General features: G+C 37.5%; 1 protein-coding gene across 2 annotated transcripts in view; it reads left to right on the plus strand.

Annotated features, from left to right (window-relative positions):
- Positions 1-19,063, plus strand: part of MLLT3 (MLLT3 super elongation complex subunit) — a 116,526-nt gene that overhangs the window by 83,653 nt on the left and 13,810 nt on the right. For both annotated transcript variants that reach the window (XM_056514404.1, XM_056514405.1), the window contains 2 exons: positions 14,444-14,522; positions 18,118-18,250. In XM_056514404.1, the coding sequence (XP_056370379.1) occupies positions 14,444-14,522; positions 18,118-18,250 (212 nt within the window). The remainder of the gene's footprint in view (positions 1-14,443; positions 14,523-18,117; positions 18,251-19,063) is intronic.

The raw sequence follows: 19,063 nt of genomic DNA on the forward strand, positions 1-19,063 counted from the left end.
GGTTTTCTAAGTCTGTAAGCCACTGTTACTGAGAGAGCAAACTGCTGAAGTCCACTCCAAGAGAAGTAAATCCTGTTGGTTTGGGCTTCTGGATCATGGAACACACAGGTCTTCCACTGGGGTGGGGAGGGAGCCATGTGGTCCCCATCTGAATGGGTGAAAAGAATGTGTGCCCCTTAATAAATCAGTATGATTAGGCTGAGTATGGCTCCAGACATTGATGGGATGTGATTTAGAAAGTCAGTAATATACTTACCTGTTACTGTATATGGGGTTACAGAGTGACAAAAGGACACAGTAACATGGTGCTCCCTTGCATGGTGTAAGAAAGAGCAAGAAAGCAATTTTTGAAGGAAGCCATTGCCTTAAATAAGGCACTTTGTGAAAAAAAAAATAAAGACAGATCATTGGTTAGAGAAGGAGACACCTCTTGTCCCAGGCTTTCTCATGGATCCAGCAGGTGTTTGTCTTTTGTTATGATTCTTTCTCTTGTGTTTAAGTAGAGAAAGAGGCTCTAGCTTGGAAAAAATGCTGGCTGAGCCTGAGAAAGTTTGACGGGAAAAATCCTTTAAGATTCTCCCTGGGCCTGTAATGGCCACACTTACCTAAAGAAAAACTATCTATGAAATGCAGAATAACACTCTAAGGTACCTGAGTCACACATTTGGCAAGTGCTGTGGGAGAAGAAGCTGGACAGCCTGGTTAGTGAATGTCTGCAGAATTTTGCAAGATGTTCCTTCTGCATTTTACCACTTTTAACCAGGGAACCTAATAAAAGGTGACCAAGCAGCGTAATAAAGGTAATTCTTTATGTTGGAAAAAATTGTTAGGACTTTTTTTTTTATGTATTGGTAAGTTTCTAAATGCTTCAGAAGGTTTCACAGCTAGATCCATAAAGGTATATCCTATAAAAATAATCATATTAAGGAAAAGAAAAAAGTGAGAAGCTGCAATGTTAAAAAAAAAGTAATGAACGTAAAAATACGACAATGCTTTTTCTTTCTAATGGCAGTAATTTTAGATCTGTCAAGGCTTCATGATACTAACAAACATAGTTGCCTGAATCTGGGAAGATGTTTCTTTAGTGTCATATCCTGGCATAATAATATGCTGTAAAATTAAGTCAATTGTTATTTCTTACTCTCATACAGTTGAAGTGGTGGGTATCATAGCCCTAATGAACAAAGCATGTATCATTATTTGGTAGTATCCAGATTTATTCCTAAGTGTCTTCAAGAAAGCAAAACCACTATACCCAAGTCAGCAAATTTATGTTAGGTATAACATACTATATTACAAATCCGTACCTAAAAGAAATTGTTAGAATACTGCAAAAATACTAATTTTGAGTCAGGTGCATTTTTTCTAGTTCAGGTTTTATTTTTGACATCTATGCAAACATAATAATATTGTATGAATGATGTTCATACATTGTATATAATAAAATTATTAATAACTTTGCTAAGAATTTTGAAGTTTCTTCACTGTAGGGAGTAAGAGATGGTCTCATTCTTAAAGACACATGTTCTAAAGTGGTGACTGTTCTCTTTACTGGTATTACATATGCATACTCATGTGCCTAACTTCACATATAAAATATGATAAATTTGTAATAAAAGGTGCAATGTAGAATGTGAAATTTATTGCAATAATAAGTTTCTTACTGTTGCTCATCACACAGGATGGTTCTCAGAATTAGATATAGTCCAGTATCAGTTCTCAATTGTGAAGCCTGGGTTTGGGATTTTAAAATAAGGGATGACATTCTGAAAAGTCCCTTTTGTAAAGGAATCTTACAAGCATGATTAAACAGAGGTGGTGTTTCATGGGGAAGGTGCTACAGGGTGTCAGTTGTGCTGCTCCCCTGGTTTCTTTGGATGCAGCCAAGTTCAGTGATGGGGTAAAGTGTATCAGACAAAAGATGCCCAACCCTTCATGCTACAGACATCATTCTCTACCTAATTTTGGAGATTCAGACTTGAAACATGGGCTTTGTCTTCATAAAGTAGAGGATGTAGAGTTGCAGCACCCACTGAGACAGGTGCATCCTTTGTCAGGTTGTTAAGTGTTTCTGCCGATGGTGGATCTTCCCTAGGAGCTGTCCCTTGAAATTCACCTTTCAAAATCCAGACAGTTTATCATCCTCTTGTCTCGGGGGTATTTCAGAAAGCTGGACACTGTCCTTTGGTGTCCTATAGTCAATCTCTTTTTTTCAGTGGGAATCACACCCTTAGTGATAAACTCTCTGCCCTTATGTGTGCCCTCTGTGTGTGACTTAGACCAAGATTGTGTATGGTCATTCCTCTGTGGTCTGTTTGGCACACACTCTAGTGTGGTGCTCTGCAGTATTTATTTAATTTTGTTTTGATGTTGACTTTGGGCTGTGGGCAGGTGAAACTAGTGTCTGTGTTTCTCTTCACGTTGCTTTGTTAAGTATCACTTTACAAATACATCTGTGAATGACAGTGTTGGACTTCAGTACTAGTGATCAACTTGGTGTTCAAAAAAGTGTGGGGTCTTTTTTGAGTTTGTTTGGTAATAATACATAAAGGCTGAAAAACTGTTTTACTGGCTTTGGTATGAAACAAGCAAAATAAACTATGGAGTGGAAGCATGCAGATTTATGTTTTATTGAGGCATAGGCATGTTAACACAGTCCATTTCAAAATTCTAAAGATTTTGCTTTTAAATTCAATTACAGGATGTTTTAGTTAACAAGAACTCCACCTGTTTGCTTCCTTTGTGGGACAGTGCAGCAACATGATAAAAAAAATGGACTTGGCCTTGATTTTGCTGCCAGGCTGAAATGTATATGGTGATATTCTTGTAATATTTGTGTGAGCTGCAAGCTGTTGTATGAGATGGAGAAATACAGAATTTGGGATCTGAGTGAGGCATTTCCTGTAGCTAGAGCTGCCCCTTTTGAGCTGTGGAGCCATTTCAGAAGGGATGCTCAGATACTTCTTGTTTGATTACTGCTTGTTTTGCTTGACTGGATACGAAGGAAAAAGTGTTACATGACTCTTGGTGAAGTTCCTGCAGCAGGAAGGCACAAAGGAGATAAAGCAGATGATGCATACCTGTTCAGGTATTAAATATTCTCTGTGTATCTCCAGTTGAAGAGAACTGAATAGCAACTCTAAGTCTGCCATGCATGACAGTAGCTTGGTGGATTTTTTAGGGAGTCCGTGTGTGTCTGATAAATAAATTCCTTTCAGTGTGATTATTTTGCTCGTATGTATTTTTTTTACTCCTTCCTGCCTGTATATGTCACTGTGTTAGTAATGGTAGCAGCCTTTTGGCATGGCAAAGCCTATGGAAATACAATCTGAGCAGAAATGTGTGCTAGCAAAAGGTGACAGCTCAGGAGTAAGGAATTTCAGTTATTAAGAGCAGAGTACATTAATGGGTCTTTCGCCTTTGGGAAAAAATCCCGCTTCTCAGGAAGGCCTTTATGGAACAAGGAAAATACAGCAGAGATCACACAGACTATGCTTTTGTACTTAATTAATTGCTTGCATGTCCTAAAGCAGTATTAAAGTTAGAGTATGAGTACCTTTTTACAGAAATTGTAAAATGCCACTTTCAATCTGGCACATGATCTAGTAGTTCGACGAATGCAAAAGTGGAAGAACATTTTGAAAAACCCCATGGTCTTGTAAACCTTCCAGGCCCTTGTTAGCTGAAAAAGACTACTTTCTAAAAGCCTGCTTTATCCAGTGCCAGGGCTTGGAGCTAAAGTCAGGACTTTTTCAGGTAATATTTAAAGTCAGAAGGAACAGTAGTGAGATAGAGCTCCATGTGCTGTTTTCATGTAATTACCAAAGGTCAAAAAAAAAAAAGGAGACGTTAGGTTTTATTTTATTTGTGAAACTGTGGCTCTCAAGATGAATAATGGTGCAGAACAGGGTTAATACTGATCATGTGCTTCACTCTGCAGGCTGGGCTCTGTGGGTTTGCGACTGTCGTATTATTACATTCTTTACTTTTTGTGTAGTAATTAAATGAAGTTTTTCTGCTTCTAGTCCAGGAAATAACACTGCTCTTAAAACCATACCAGCCACTCATGTGGTATTGTTGGACATAGTACTCCCGTGTTGAGGAGGTAGTTCAGTAGTCACAAACAGGTGAATAAATATTGGACAGTCCGAGGTGTTTCCTTCCAGATATAAGTTCAGGGAGAAACAGTGGCCAAAGATAAGCAGACCTCTTCAGAGAAGTGGCAGTAGGCACAAGTATATTCTGTGGCCGTCAACATCTACTGTACTATGGCACCATTCAGCTACTATACTTTGCCTATTTTAATTAGGTGTTACTGTGAAGTAAAAGATGCTTTGTCTTCACTCACAAAAGCTTAGGTGCATGTTAGGCTGTTCTGTATATGGTGAAATTATTATTGCTGGATGAGGAAACAGCATGACAGACTAGAGATCCTCTGGGCAGCAAGCTCAAATTAAAGTGAGATAATTTTGTTACCAGTGTGTTTGGAAGTCACTTACAAAATGTTAAGAAATTAGAAAAAAGCAGTGTAGACAAACTATGTAGATATGATTAAATGTTCAGTTTGCAAAAATAATCTTGTGAGATCCATGAAATTTTGTATTCTTGAGGCAAAGTCGGTTTGGTTTTTTTTAGTTTTAGGCAATGTCACATTTTGACTACAGAATTAACATTAATCATTATTAAGCTACTAATACAGGCTGCAGTATTTTACTTCATTTGCAAGTGCTGGCTACATCTGCTTTATTGTGACTATTCATGTGAATTAACTCAAATATTTGCATAAATACAGGATTGAATTTGGGCCATATTTTCTGTATTTCAGCACTGGAAGCCCTATTCACCTGCTATCTTGCAGAAAGTAAGGGTTTTAATTGGGTATGTGCAGTGCCAATACTGTAATTGTTTTGTGGGGGGAATAAAAAGACTTTGTCTCATGTTCAGTAAAGTCATGACAATTTTGAAAGGCCAAGGTAGATTGCAGTCAAAACAATAAAATATTAAAGACAGGATGTTTTATTTTAATCATAATGAAGTGAGATCTTCTTGATAAGAATTTCATTGCTTTGAAGTTGCTTTATCTGTTCACTTGTGTAAATTACGTTGTGATCCAGAAGAATGGCTGCACATATTTAAAATAAAATCCAGCACCTGACAGTTTTCAGCTGGTGTTTTATGTACAATAGTTAAAGGCTTTTATGCCCTTTTTTTTTTTAATGCGGAACAAATATGTTTATATTTCTTTTAGGGGAAGCAAAAATGTCATGGTTTACTCATGTATTTTTGAAAGTTTGCTAGCTCAACTCCTCATGAACTTCATTAGGTAATGTTTATAATACTTCCCATTTAGAGGCTTGTACTCTGATGGTGACAGACATGAACTCTCCAGGACACACCGTAAATACACAATGTAATTTTTTTATATTTAAAAGACTCAATAATCCCCTGAAGTTTAAATTTTACTAACATGGATAAAGACTGCTTGAGCTCAGTGTTCAGTAAGTGTGTACCCTTACTCAAGCTTGTGCAGAAGGAATCACTGTGCATTGCCTGCTGATGAGAGAGGGACTGCTGTTCACCTCCCTGTGCTATGGAACCTTGGGGTTGTGCTGTGTGTTTGCTGTGGAGGAATGCTTCAGGGCCCTCTTGGAATGGGCAAGGGATGCTCCTGATGGACATTGTTTGCCTGCCCTAGACTCAAGGATGATGGTGTCTGTGTGTCTGTTCTCTCAGTATTGAAGCGTGCATGTGAGACTGGTACAGGAAGTAAATGAAAGCAGATGTATTCAAGCAGTTTTCTTTCATGCCCTCTGTATGGTGGATTCCTTTCCCTCTCGACAACGTTATCCACTCCTCCTCTGCCAGGCAGCCATTGCTGTTTAAGGGCAGTGTACCTGAAACCCATTTTAATATTATTTTGAGTGTTCATTGAAGGTGGTTCAAGATTACCACATTGACATTAGAAAAACTGCTACATAGCTTAAGAATGTTGGTTTGAATTTGTGTTAACTCTCTGAGTCATTACTCAGTAGGACTCTTTTGGCTTAGTCAGTACCTCAGTACAGCTTACATTTTTGTTATACAAAGATGTCACAAAATTAATTACTTCATGCTTATTCCTACCAAAACCCAAAAAACCCCCAAAAACTTTGAGTGAAACATCCAGCTCTATTGGTACTAAAACCTGACATTTTCTGCTGAAGGCCTCTAAACTTTCAGGCTTTCTGAAAACAGAAATCTTTATCTGCCCGCAGAAATGTGTACTTTGTGCTTCATCTGGCATTGGGTATGTTAGTCGTGTTTCTAGTTGCCCCTCTTTGAACAGCAATATCAATATTCCTATTGGGGCTGAAAATAAGTAGATGCATGATCAGATTTATTTGTTTTAACATTGTGCTGCTGTGGAGGGAACAAGAAATTTGGTAATTAATGCTTTTTGCCCTAATGAAAATGACAGTCTTTGCACATGTGTAGCACAGTAAGATGGGCCTGCCTGAGTCCAAAACGTGTATGCAGGGCTTTTTGAGACGTCTTGAGGCATGTTACCTGTCATTGCTGTGGATATCTGAGCATGAAAGAATTTCTTACAGTGTGCTTAGTGTGTTGCAAGCTGTCTGGCAAAGGTGAGGAAATGATGCCCTGTGTTGTAGGAATTAATGTTTCATATGAGAGAGTTAGAAGATAAGGGTATATGGAGCTATTTGCACTTCACTGAATGTGTTTACATATCCATGGAACTTGTATCATTATCTCAGAGCAACATGAAAGGAGACTTTAGAGGCAACTGATAATAAGTACCACATCAGCAGCAGAGCTGTGTTTTGTTGTTGAGGTTAACAGGCAGCTCCACCTGTGCCTGAGCTCCCTGAGGAAAGATGACTCACGCATCAGGGGATAACCAGAACTGGGGCCAGTGCCTCAACATTGATTATCCTGGTCAGAAAACTATTGCAAAACTTAGACTGTTTAATACCATACTTTATGAACAGTCTTGATTAGAACAGAAGTAAATAATGTGATTTTGCTGCTCTGTATGAGGCCATTTTAGGTATTACCTAAATAGTGGGAGGAGATTACATACAGTAATCTCTGTTTTATAATTCAAATTATCAGCTGCAGAAGCATTGCAGTCTAAACCATGGCAAGAAAAGAAGTAGATACAGGCTGTGACAATTTTAGTATCTTTCAGTGCATAGATGATATTTTTCCATTGCCCACGCTGCTTTAGTGGATTTTAGTCATTAAAATACAGCTGTATTCTGTAGGTGGAAAAGATGTAATTGAGATAGTGCTTATTACATTGTATCTTCCACAAGAAGAGTAAAATACCATCAAGTAAAGTGCCATGGTCTTAGTATTTTGGACAACAGCAATTTAGTTGCAAGTTACTTGGATTCAGGGCAGGAAAAGGTCAAAGGAGGAGGCCAATCTTGGTGCCCTTGGTGGCCTAAATTTGATTTGGGAGAGGACAAGTAAGAGTACATAAAATTTTGCATGTTAAATGCTACAATTTTAGCTAAAAAAACTCAAACAGTTTATATATGAGATGTTTTCAACTTGATTTGTTTGTGCTATATTGGTCCTTTGAACATGGTAAAACTCAAGATTGATCTGGGTTGTACTACATGAGATCTTAATTTAGCCAGTGTTTCAAATAATATAATCATAGCCCAGTATTTTTAATATCATAATTCGGTGGTTAGGTACCTATTCAGATAACTATCAATTACATTACAGGTAGGTTACACTACATTATAACAATTTGAATGAAATTGAGTTTAAATATAAACAAGTATCACATTTTCTTATTTTTGTAAAAGATTGTTGTGTGCTACAGTCTTATGTAACAGAAGCAAACCTCTGTTAATGTAAAACTCAGATCAAAAACTTATTTTAAATCAAAGAAGCAGAGATAAGGAGCTTTAAATAAGGATATCTTTGTGTAATATTCTTCTCATAAAGTACTTGTGTAGGCAAAGGTACAACAAGCAGATGTGTCGGCTGTAAATGGTAAAGAACCAATAAAACAGTAGAAGTCTGCTCTGTTTTTTTTTCTCAGAAAATCAGGGTTGTATGGTCTGTATGTATATAATATGGATAATCTTTTTGTGAAAACTACCAGATAAATGCATGATATTATCATAGAGCAAGTGCTTAGGAACTATCTTATCAGATCTATAGAGAAAAATGTGCATAGAGCATATTGTTGCCAAACATGATATCTAAAAATCGTTGTTCCATTATGACATTTTGAAAAATAGTTTGAGGAGTTTTGTTTTGTTTTAGAACTCAAGAATTTTTTAGGATACAGCATGTATTTTTTTATTTTTCTCTCTACAGCTTTTCACTGAAACTGGAATATACAATAAATGAAAGCTGAGGCTTTCAGATAATCATTTAAACCCCAGAAGTTAAGTTTGAGGGAAGCAAAAATGCAATGAGGCTTGCTGTAAAATTGACAGGGCCAACAGAGATCTGCACTTGATCTCTCTGTTGTTTATAGATAAATTTTGAACAATTTCATTTTCTGGGACATGAGTTCAAGAGCCTGTGCAGCAGGACTTCAGAAAAAAAAGAAAGAAAAGCTGTTGTTTTTCATCTATTTAGGTCTGTATTTACTTGATTTGTATGACCTTGACAAGCTTCCTACATAGTAAAGTTTTAGTGTGGGGTCATGCTGGGAGTGTTCTACAATTTGAGCTACTTAAGAATAGAGGGGAACTGTGGTGAATTTGCAGTATCCGAGTACCTGCTGAGAAGACCAAATCTCTAATGTGGAGAAATGTACCATAATGCATAATTATACCCATAAAAGCAGTTTTACATGTAAATGGTTCTCCAGTTGCTTCTTTTGTTAATAGGAGAGTGTGAACTCCTAACATTAGAACCTCAGATCTGGGAGAATTTAGGTGAAACACCTTCCTGCTGCCCCTAAAGTTTGATTTCCTGAACAGTGAACTGTGAATGCATCAACGCCTGTCCTTCTCAGTGGTGACACATAACATAGACACTGTAGATAAAACAGAGCAAAAGAAGGGAGTTGGGAAGTCTTAGCTTCCAACACAGCAGCTGAAGGGGCTGGCCAGAGCAATTACCTCCTATCTTCTATCATTATTAATCCCACTAGAGCAGAAGATGTAGAATAGTAGAATGACGCTCTCACCTTGGCTTTACTTCCTGGACTGAATTTTCTGGTTTGTATTTACTACTAAAATTGAATTTACTTTCTTTGCAGAACACATTTCCTTTGTTGGCGTAAGACAGCTCTGTGTATGGAATAAGTGCAAATTCTCAAAGGGAGTTTAAAATGTTAAGTAAAACTCTCAGAAAATCAGTATCTGAGTATTGCTTCTCAGCTTCATTTGGCCTTTCCACAGTTAAAGCAGTACAGAGGGACAGTTGCCATCCTCTCATCACAGGGCTTTCATTCCACTGGGCTTATAAAATGAGCAATGTTCTCCAAACAGGTATATCTTATATCATTTGGCCTCATTTTTTCCCATGTAGTTCAGGCTTCTTACAGAATACAGACCTGTTAAATTCCACTTGTTGCTCTGCTCATTTTTGATCAATTCTTCACAAATATTGATGTCTTTTCACACACTTTTGGGGAAAGGTGGTGTTTAGTGCCAGTCTTGAAAAGCTTTTGTATAGCCCTGTCTTTGCCAGCATTACCTACATATTCAGGACAGTCTATCCTTCTTGGCAAGGTTTATCTGATAAGAACTTCCATCAGTTTGCCTCTTGTGTTTAAGGACCCTGTTCATACTCGTGTGACCGTGCACATTTTTAGTTTATTTTGTCCTTAGTTTACTCTTTATCTTGTAGTTCTGAAATCCATGGAAACTGTAGTATTCAGCTGATTTACAAGGCAAACCTTGATCTTCCCTCCTGTACTTTTTTGCTTGCTTTACTATGTCTGCCACTCTTTCCAGTAACATATTTTCAGCAAAAAATACCCTACAGAGCAATCTTTACTAATGCTTCATCTTTCAGTTTTATTGTACAATATTCTGCAGAATAATTTTTATATCTACATTCTCTGCTCAGTCTCCTGTTAATGAGTCTTCTCTAAATCTTGACTATTTGTGAATTTTTACGTTAGCGTTGTCTCAAATTTACTTTTGATTTCTAAAGGTAAAATAAAATAAAAATAATTCATAAATAAATTCATAAACTCATAAATTTCATTTCAGAATGAAAGGATTTTCTTTTAAAATTAGGTTACATGTTTCAGTAAGACAGTCTCCAAGGAAATGCAAATCCCACTTGATCCAGTGCAGTTGTTCAGAGGAAACAGTTGCAAAGATTTGATTAACATCTTTTCTTGATGCTACTTTTAAATGAAGGCTGCGTTTCAAATTCGAAGAATTACAGACTCCATGAGAGACGTATGTTTTTTGAGACTGGAGGGTACCTCTGTCTGTCATCTGGTCTATCTGTCCTGTTCAACCAGGGCCACTTTGAGCTGGGTGGCCAGGGTCCTATCTAGACGGTTTTATCAATGTCTGTTAGAGAAGAAGATGCCAAAATCAACCTGGGTAGCCTGTGCCCATGATTGGTTACCTTGCAGTGAAAAGCTCTTTGCTGATGTTCAGTGGGAACCTCTTATGTGAGCTACAGAGAGGTTGAATTATTCTAAATGCTGAGGTCACTGACAGGGCACTTAAATGACAGTAGAAGTTGTAAGTGCAGGAGTCCTGTTAGAGAAAAAGGCTTGTCCTGCAGGAGCTCCGCCCTGAAATTCAAAATTTGTACAAAGTGAAAGTGGAAGCAATGTTTAGCTGTGTAAGTAGTTTCAAGTGTATAGTGTATTCTCAGTATGTATGGTACTGGGAAACATGTCTCTAGACTATCATGCATAAAAAATAAGAAATATGTTGACTGACTGATATGAAATGAGATACTGGTAACCACTTAATGCTTACTTCAAGAAAGAATTTGTAAGCTTCCTTCAGGAATGGTTCAGGGAAAGGCAAGAAAAACCATTGTCACCCACATACAGATATCTATTCTTAATGTAAGAATTAATAAAGGTCTTGAAATGATGGGGATTATTTTTAGAGTCATAGAATCATACAATATCCTGAGTTGGAAGGGACGCACAAGGATCATCTAAGTCCAGCTCTTGATCCTGGACTGGACAGCCCCAGGAAGTTTTACAAACTGGGACAGCCATGAAATATTACAGAAACAGCTCTATTATATGCTTTGTCATAAACAGGTGGGTTTGTCTGAAAGTTGTTTGCAGCTCAAGAGTGAACTACTTGTAAAAAGAGACAGGAATTTGGAAATGGAGAAGCCAGGTGATTTAGAAAAATCACTGGTAAAAAAAGGTAGCTTTTCATGGAAAGCTCAGGCCAAAGAAAATTGCCTTTTTTTTGCCTTTTCAAAGCAAAGAATCCCTCAATCAGGTCTAATAAAGAAGTCACTGTCTCCTATGCATTACTATGAGAGCACTAAAACGAAGCAGGCTGTCTAAGAATGCAATAAATCATATGGGGTCATTGCACTAATGAACAGTTCAGGCCCAAACTTTCATTAGCTTTGTCTGTAGAAAGAGAAAACTGGTAAAACAGGAAAAGGCCATATGGGAGAAGCTCTTTGCTGATACTGTCTTAAACTTTTATTGTTGAAAGATACACTTTAGCTAATTTCAGACCCAATAAAAAATAAATATTTTGTCATTAGAAACCAATGTGTAAGAGCAGAAGACCCAAGTGCATAAAGCCATAAAAACCTAAGTTCTTGGGATAAGAACCTGTAAAACTGTCAAAAAACATTGGTTAAGTGACTAAAGACACCCTCTGTTAACTAGAAGCATGTGTGCTATTGACACTAATCCGTATTCATAAATGAAAGGCATATTTTTAGTTCCTTCTGAAAAGGCAAATATTTTCTGTTAATAACATTAATTCTTAGGTTAAAAGCAACTGTTTCCTCTGGGTGCAGTCTCACCCAGACTTCTCAGTCAAAAAATGAAGGTTTCATTTCCAATACTTTGCAGTTTTAATATTTATGCAAATCAGTATTTCTTGGAATAAATCTTCTGATAGAGCTGTTTAAGGAAATAGCGTAAAAGGTTTAAGAAGTTATTAGGAACCCTTTTTATGTATGTATGGATGATCATATGTGTTTCATAAAGACTTTCTGTGGTTTGAATTCTCAAAATGATCTTGCTAAAGTACAGCAAAATTTTTAACAGGAAAAGATACGACTTTGTATGTATTTATATTCATTTGTTCCTGTGATAGTGACCCAGTTAGTTAATGCTGGGAGGAAATTTTTACATGGAGCAATTTCACTGGTATTTTCATGCCTTATAAAGAGAATGAGACTAGGCCTTTCCACCTTTTTCATTTCAAGCAAGAATTTTAAAAAAGAAAGTAGTGTGCTTTTAGTAGTGAAATAGTCTCTGCACCCATGTGATTTTTTTTCTTTTTAGACTTCTAGCACTTGAAAGCCAAATATGACTGTCTTTTAGTGTTTGCTATTTTTTTGAGAGAATTGACTTAAATGTAAGTTCATGTTGAAATTAATAACAGAAAATACAGCTAATGGAAATCTGCAGAAACCAGTTCTCAGCTAGTAATTTTGCTGCAAGAAGCATAAATTGCTGGATAAATTAACGGATGTTTAAAAGTAGCCTGCAGCTAGACAACTGAATTTAGTTTGCTGATGTCTTTAAAGTTTGCATGGACACTTGTTCTTCATCACTGCAGTCTGTTTCATATTATCATTATTATTTTACAGCTAAAAATCTTTTAAGGTTTTACAGACACTCAGGAAGGAAAAAAACTTATTTTTCAAAATGCTTGATCAGTGCAGTGTCAAGTGATGCTGCAGTGTGTTTCATAAAGGTCTGATGCTGTGGACCATATAAGAATCTCTCTTGGTACTCTGAAGTAGGTTGTGTTGTTGGTTGGATTGGGCTTTGTTGCACAGGATTGATTCAGTTGTATATAAGTGGCATACACCCACACCATCAGGTACAGAGTTTGTATTTTGACTGTGTATCTGTGAGAACTGGAGCTGGTGTTGATTTAAGGAGAGCAGATGTTAATGGTGTTTTTCTCTAGCGTTCTATTGCCCAAATAGGCATCTCATCGTGAGAAAAGGCAACAAAAGGCAGTAAATCTGCCTGCTCTATTATGAAGAGCAACAATAGATTGATTTATGGAGAAAAAGCAACTGTTAGGCTTAGGTAGCCTGTGTGCGTGAAAACTGTTTTACAGACCGGATATTTCTGCTGTCGCTTTTGAGAACAATTTTGTTCTGTCTTAATCATGAGGCAAGGAGAGTCAGAAAATGTTTGTTAGCCTGGCTAACATCATGATAACACAGTTGTATAAAATTTTAAGTGTAAGCAGGTTTACTTTTAAATAGTAGACAATTATTTCCTAATCCGATTTTCACTCTTTCTTCTGTATGGCCACTTCTTGTTTTGTGTTCCCCATTAGCATGTCCTCTGCCCATATACCAGATTCATACTTTGTCTCATGTACACAGATGAGTGTGCAAGGATGTACCACTAGGAATCAGCCAAAAAGTGTACAGAGTCACGGGCAGCAGGAAGCAAGACTCTTCAGTACTGAAGAGCAAAATAGTACAGAGCAAAATAGACAGAATTTTTGGATAAAGCAATAGGACTTCCTCATTTGATTAAAGGTAAATTCACACATTTTAAACAACATTAGGGAAAAAAAATCTGTAGAACTGTTTAATAAATAATGTACACTGATTTTAATAACCCTGTTTAAAACTTCAGTTCTCTTTTGTAATTGGTAAATTCTAGATAATTTCTCTTTGTAACCAAGTATACCTTCTGGTTCAATCACATTTACAATCTGCAGAGTTTTGGTACATATGGAAAACGTTAGAATTAGCAGAATTTCAGTACCAGTGTAAAAGTTTAATTTGAATCCCTATATTAAGACATTTTCTAAGGGAGATGAAAGAAAACTGTCTGAGGTTTTCTGGTATTTAGTGTGGTCTGCTCAGGTCTTTTGTTTTTCAATTTCCCAATGTCATTGCTAATTTGAAAAACACTGCATCTCCAGTATCACAATGACAGAGATGCCTTAGGTCCATTTTAAACTCATTTAGGCTCTCATATTGTATAATCTTTCAAACAAGCCTTTGGAAACTCCTTGTTGGGCTTTAGCAAAGAACTAGACAAGAGAACTAGACAAGATGTAGTAGTGTGTATGCATGGTGAGTGCAAGTAGTCATCTCCTCAATGTTTGCCTCACTGACGCCTTAAATTAAGGTATTTGAATATTTGGCCCCACAGTTTGGGTTTTGGTTTTTGTTTTGTTTTGTTTTGTTTTGTTTTTGGCAGAATGCTTTAGGCAGTAACTAACTGTAACAGTTTTTCTAGTAAAAAAAAAAAAAGAAAAAGTCTCATAAAATGATATTTATTTTCTTTTTTTTTTCTTTTAAGTCTGAACAGCCCAGTCCTGCCAGTTCCAGCTCCAGTTCCAGTTCCAGTTTCACACCATCTCAAAACAACAGACAACAAGGTACCAGTAAAGGAAAAGAAATTGAAAGGAATGTGTGAAATGAGGGGGCCAATAAAAACAGAACTCGTGGCATCTCATTACCTCTTTTCTTCTCTTTCACTGTCTGAACTGGCCACAGTTTTGATTTAGAGACTTTTCTGCATCTTGTTTTCAAATGTGTCTGTAAGTGCAAAATAAAAGGAGAGAAAGAAACTTTGAATCTGAGAAAAGGATGTGAATATTGATTGTTTTGAAGGACAAAATACATGCCAGTCACTTAACAGAGGCTAACCTAAAAGAGCTCATGTTTCTGAGTTGTCCTCCTGCAGGGTTAGGTAGCATGGCACCTGGCTCCATCTGAAGCCCTGGAAGAGTGTGGTTTCCCATGGGTAGCCAACAGAAACCCAGATGTGTTTATGCAGACCCTTTCAAAGGCTGTAATCATCCTGTACTGCTGGGAGGTTTTAAGAGCACACAGTTTTTACTTCAAATACATGGCAGGGAAGGATGATGGTTAGACTTTTAAGTTTGCATTTTGGTTTTCTGGCTAATAATTTCAGTTTACTTGAAACTCAATAAAGAATGCATTTTTCTTCCTGGAGGCTTTGCCAAGGCATGTTTTCTGTAAATAAGTTGATATTAATTCTCCATGATCTATTAAACTACATAGTTCCTGGTTGGCTTCTTTCCCTGGTTTATAAGATTGTACAACCGATACATTCTTAATGAGCTTTTGTTTTATTCTTTGGTTAAGGAGCATTAAAAAAGCAGCTTTTGACTAAACAAGATTGTTTGGTTTAGCTGTTTATATTCCTCAATGGTAGACTTGATTTAAGGTTATGACAATGCATTAGTGCCTCAGGCACTCTGATTTTAAGTAGATTGTCACATAATGCATATCTGTCCTACTGCTTTTCTGTAGGTGACTGGTACTGATTTTCTGATGTTTTCTGGCAGTGTTACTCCATGTGAAAGAAGGCAAGAGCTGAAGTGAACTGTAGTAATGACTGGCTTCAGGCAGTTGGTATTTACCTAAGAATAAACTGATACACTTCCTGCTGAACCACCATTTTTGTTCTCACTAAAACCTTAGTGGTGTGAACTGTCCATTACTTTAAAAGACTTGGATACCTGCTTCTTCATCTGTTTCCTTTGCTGGGAAAACCTTATTGACTTAGTAGTTTCTTCTGAGCAGACTAGTCCCATCCATCTTTTCTGGATCATATATAAGACGTATGACAGATTGTCTTTCAGTTCTTTGTACATTCTCTAGAAGGTATAAAGGGATATTTGTCCTCCAATGTGAACAGCTCTGAAGTCCAAGTGTTATATACCTCTTCTCTTTTTTGTCATAGTAAATAGTGGTTCCTGCTCCTTTCTGGGAGCTCCAGAAACTCCTATTAACTGTGTTCATTGCCAGGCCATGAATTTGTATATCAAATGTATGGAGCACCAGGCATACCATGGCATGTTCACTCTGTATGATGTGCTCTGGTCAGAAGCCATGCATTTTCACCTAACTGGAATTTACTTGCCAGGACTGTTGCCCTTTTTCGGTTGTGTTTAGACTCCAGTGCTCACTCAGGTGTCAAAAAAAACACAGCATAAACTTTTTTCACCTCTTTTTGCATAAGCAGCAAGCTAACCTGAGGTTCCTCAAGTTGTTTTGTCCTTGGGGCTTACTTTGATATTCATCTGTTTCCTTACCAAGAAAACTTGCTCATAGGCAATTCCTAATTTTCAGTTTGTGTTTACCTATTCTGATATCTCAGGAGGTAACAACTGCTCAAACTTTTAAAAACGTTGTTACAGACTTTTAGAGTAAGTGTTACCAAGTAGCCGAAAATTGCTATCCACGCTGGAAAAAAAAAGACCAAAAAATTAATGTTTTGCTGATTGGTAGAAAAGTCTGCTGAAAAATTAGCTAGTAATGTGCTTTTCAGATTCCTGGACATGCTAAGTGAGAACTTGTTTGAATGACAGGTTGTCCAATGCTTATGGGGCTGTCAGTGATGGGTGTATCTCAGGAGTCCAAGTTTCTTTTAATTACTGCTCCTATAGAAGCCCTTTCCCTCCTTCAAGGGTCAGATGGTAAGTTATTCAGTCAGACTACATGTCGCCTTTTGCAACTGGTCATTGTCTGCCTGAGATGAAACAGGGACAAAAAATGAAGCACAGCTCAGCTGCTTCTACGTATCAGCTGTGGGTGCATGGACAAGAAGCACTTCCATGCTATCACCTATACAGATGTCTGGTCAACCAGGAATTTGCCCATCAGCACCATCTGGTTTTCTTTCCTAGGGTGTGAAAACAGAGAAAAGGGTCATTTCTCTGAACCTGTCCAAACTGTGCCATTTTACAAAAGTTCTAGGGCAGCCTTAGTGATAAATCATTCCAAACAACAGCTTTGAAGTCACTTGCACAAAGCTAGTCAAAATGCCTATGGCCTGAACTTTGCTGTTTCTGGAAGAGTCCATAAGACTGTTCCCCCATGAAGGGAACACTGTCATACTCATAACCCTGTTAGGAGTATGGCACTAACTGATAAATGTCTGCCTTCTCTGCTGGCTGTGACCAGGGAGGACACTCCTTGCCTCTGTTTCTCTGTTAGCAAATAGAGAATTGAAAGCTTCATCTCAGGCTCACTGTGTTCATGTTAGTACTATAATTCTTGGGCTGAAGGAATTAGAGCCATAATAGTAATTGCTGTTGCTGCAGCCATCGCTGGTGCTTTCAGCTGCTGCTTCATGTCTTAGATGAGCTGTAATTCATAGTTAAATGTCCTGTGTCACCAGGACGTTTTACTTCCCTCTTTTAATCTGCTTTTGCCCATTCTTATTTCAAGTAGCTGTAGTGTTACACTTTCCAGATCTATCAATCATATTCCTCTTTCTGTAACTGTCTCTTAGAGCAAAAAGAGTGAAAATCAAAACCCAAACTGAATCTACTGCAGTTTTGTGAGCAAGTCAAGCTTTGTACCCTGTTAATTCAGGAAAAGTGATAATATGGTGTTGGGTGGTATTGATGCACTTTGTACTTATCAACATGGGTGAAGTACTTACTCCACTTGAAATTAACCCAGAAATAATGGGAACAGCTGAAGTTAAAATACATGAAAACCAAGAAGACAAAGTGATTGCCTTGTACAGGACAATTTAGTCAGAGTGACTTGTTAGAACCAACTTCTCATACATAGATTAACGTAACAAATGTACTCTGATCAATGTCCCTGTAGATCTGTAATCGCATATAATGAGAAAGCAAAAATACTAAACCCCAGGAGTACAAAAGAAGCACACTTTTAGCAAGCATATATTTCATGGCAATTTCTCCTGTCATGACAGTATTTTCCTTACATCAGCTATGGTCCAGGGTGCAAATTGTTCTAACACTTGAACAAGTGAGTCACTTCATTGTCATGACTAAGTCTGTGTTGAAGCTGACTGAGTTGCTCATGTGGTTCACTAAAACATGGACAGGTCCCTGCAGTATAATCCTACAGTGCATTACTTCATTTGTTCAATTTTTAAGACTCTCCTCTCTCAACAGTGTGTGGGTAAATTGCCGAAAACACTGGGAAGGTAAACTTCATTGTGTTTTATTGTCTCTGTTTCAGGTCCATTGAGGACTATAATGAAAGATCTGCATTCAGATGATAATGAAGATGAATCAGATGAAGCAGATGAGAAGGACAATGATTCTGAGTTGGAACAACCTGTAAATACACGAGGAGGAAGCAGGAGTCGCAGGTGAGTGTCTCAGGTTTGCAAGTGGCCTGCTGGCCGAGACAGGTAGTGCTTACTAGTAACAAGGTCAGGTCTGATGTTCTCAGAGTGATGAGTGGCACATGGGCAGAAAATTCACTCTTTGTAAAGCATCTGCACGTAAAAGATCCCCTTTTAAACTCTAACACAAATAGCCATTCCTGATACAAATTCTTCCTGTACTAGTCAGTATGGTTATGATGATCCTCATTTGTTTGACTTTACTTGATTTCATGCCATTGTGTCTTGAGAGGAGGAGTTGAAATTACTCCCTGGCCTAAATTAGAGAAAATTGTCCTTCAACTGTTGAATAAGGTAATCTGTACATAGTTACAAGACCACTTTGCTTACCAGTTTTAGATTATTGAGTTGTTAAATTAAATCCAAATCAATGAAATTTAAATTTCAAGTAAATTCTGTGCTGCATATAGATAATACGTAAAAGTGCATCAGAAGGTAAAGCAAACATCTGTCACAGAAATTTAAATTTTTTTTTTATTTTTAAAAGAAGCTTCTGCATCCTTGCTGCAACCTTCAGAAGGCATTCCAAAATTCATCTGGTGGTCATGCAGCTTGAAGCTCCATCCGAATGGTGTTCAAGGTTATGGAAGACCTGAAACTGCCTCTCTGAAACAGTCTTCATATTAGGTTCTTTATGTAATTCAGAGGGTTTTTCTGTTAGTGGACAGCACTTGAGTGCCAGTGTCAGCTGCTGTTTGAATGGGAAGATAATAGGAAAACTTTAATGAATGTTGGCTGCTTCTCTGTTGTACTTTAGCGGCTGGAATCAAGGAGGAA

Source organism: Oenanthe melanoleuca, chromosome Z, assembly GCF_029582105.1.
Source record: "Oenanthe melanoleuca isolate GR-GAL-2019-014 chromosome Z, OMel1.0, whole genome shotgun sequence".
Lineage (NCBI taxonomy): Eukaryota > Metazoa > Chordata > Aves > Passeriformes > Muscicapidae > Oenanthe > Oenanthe melanoleuca.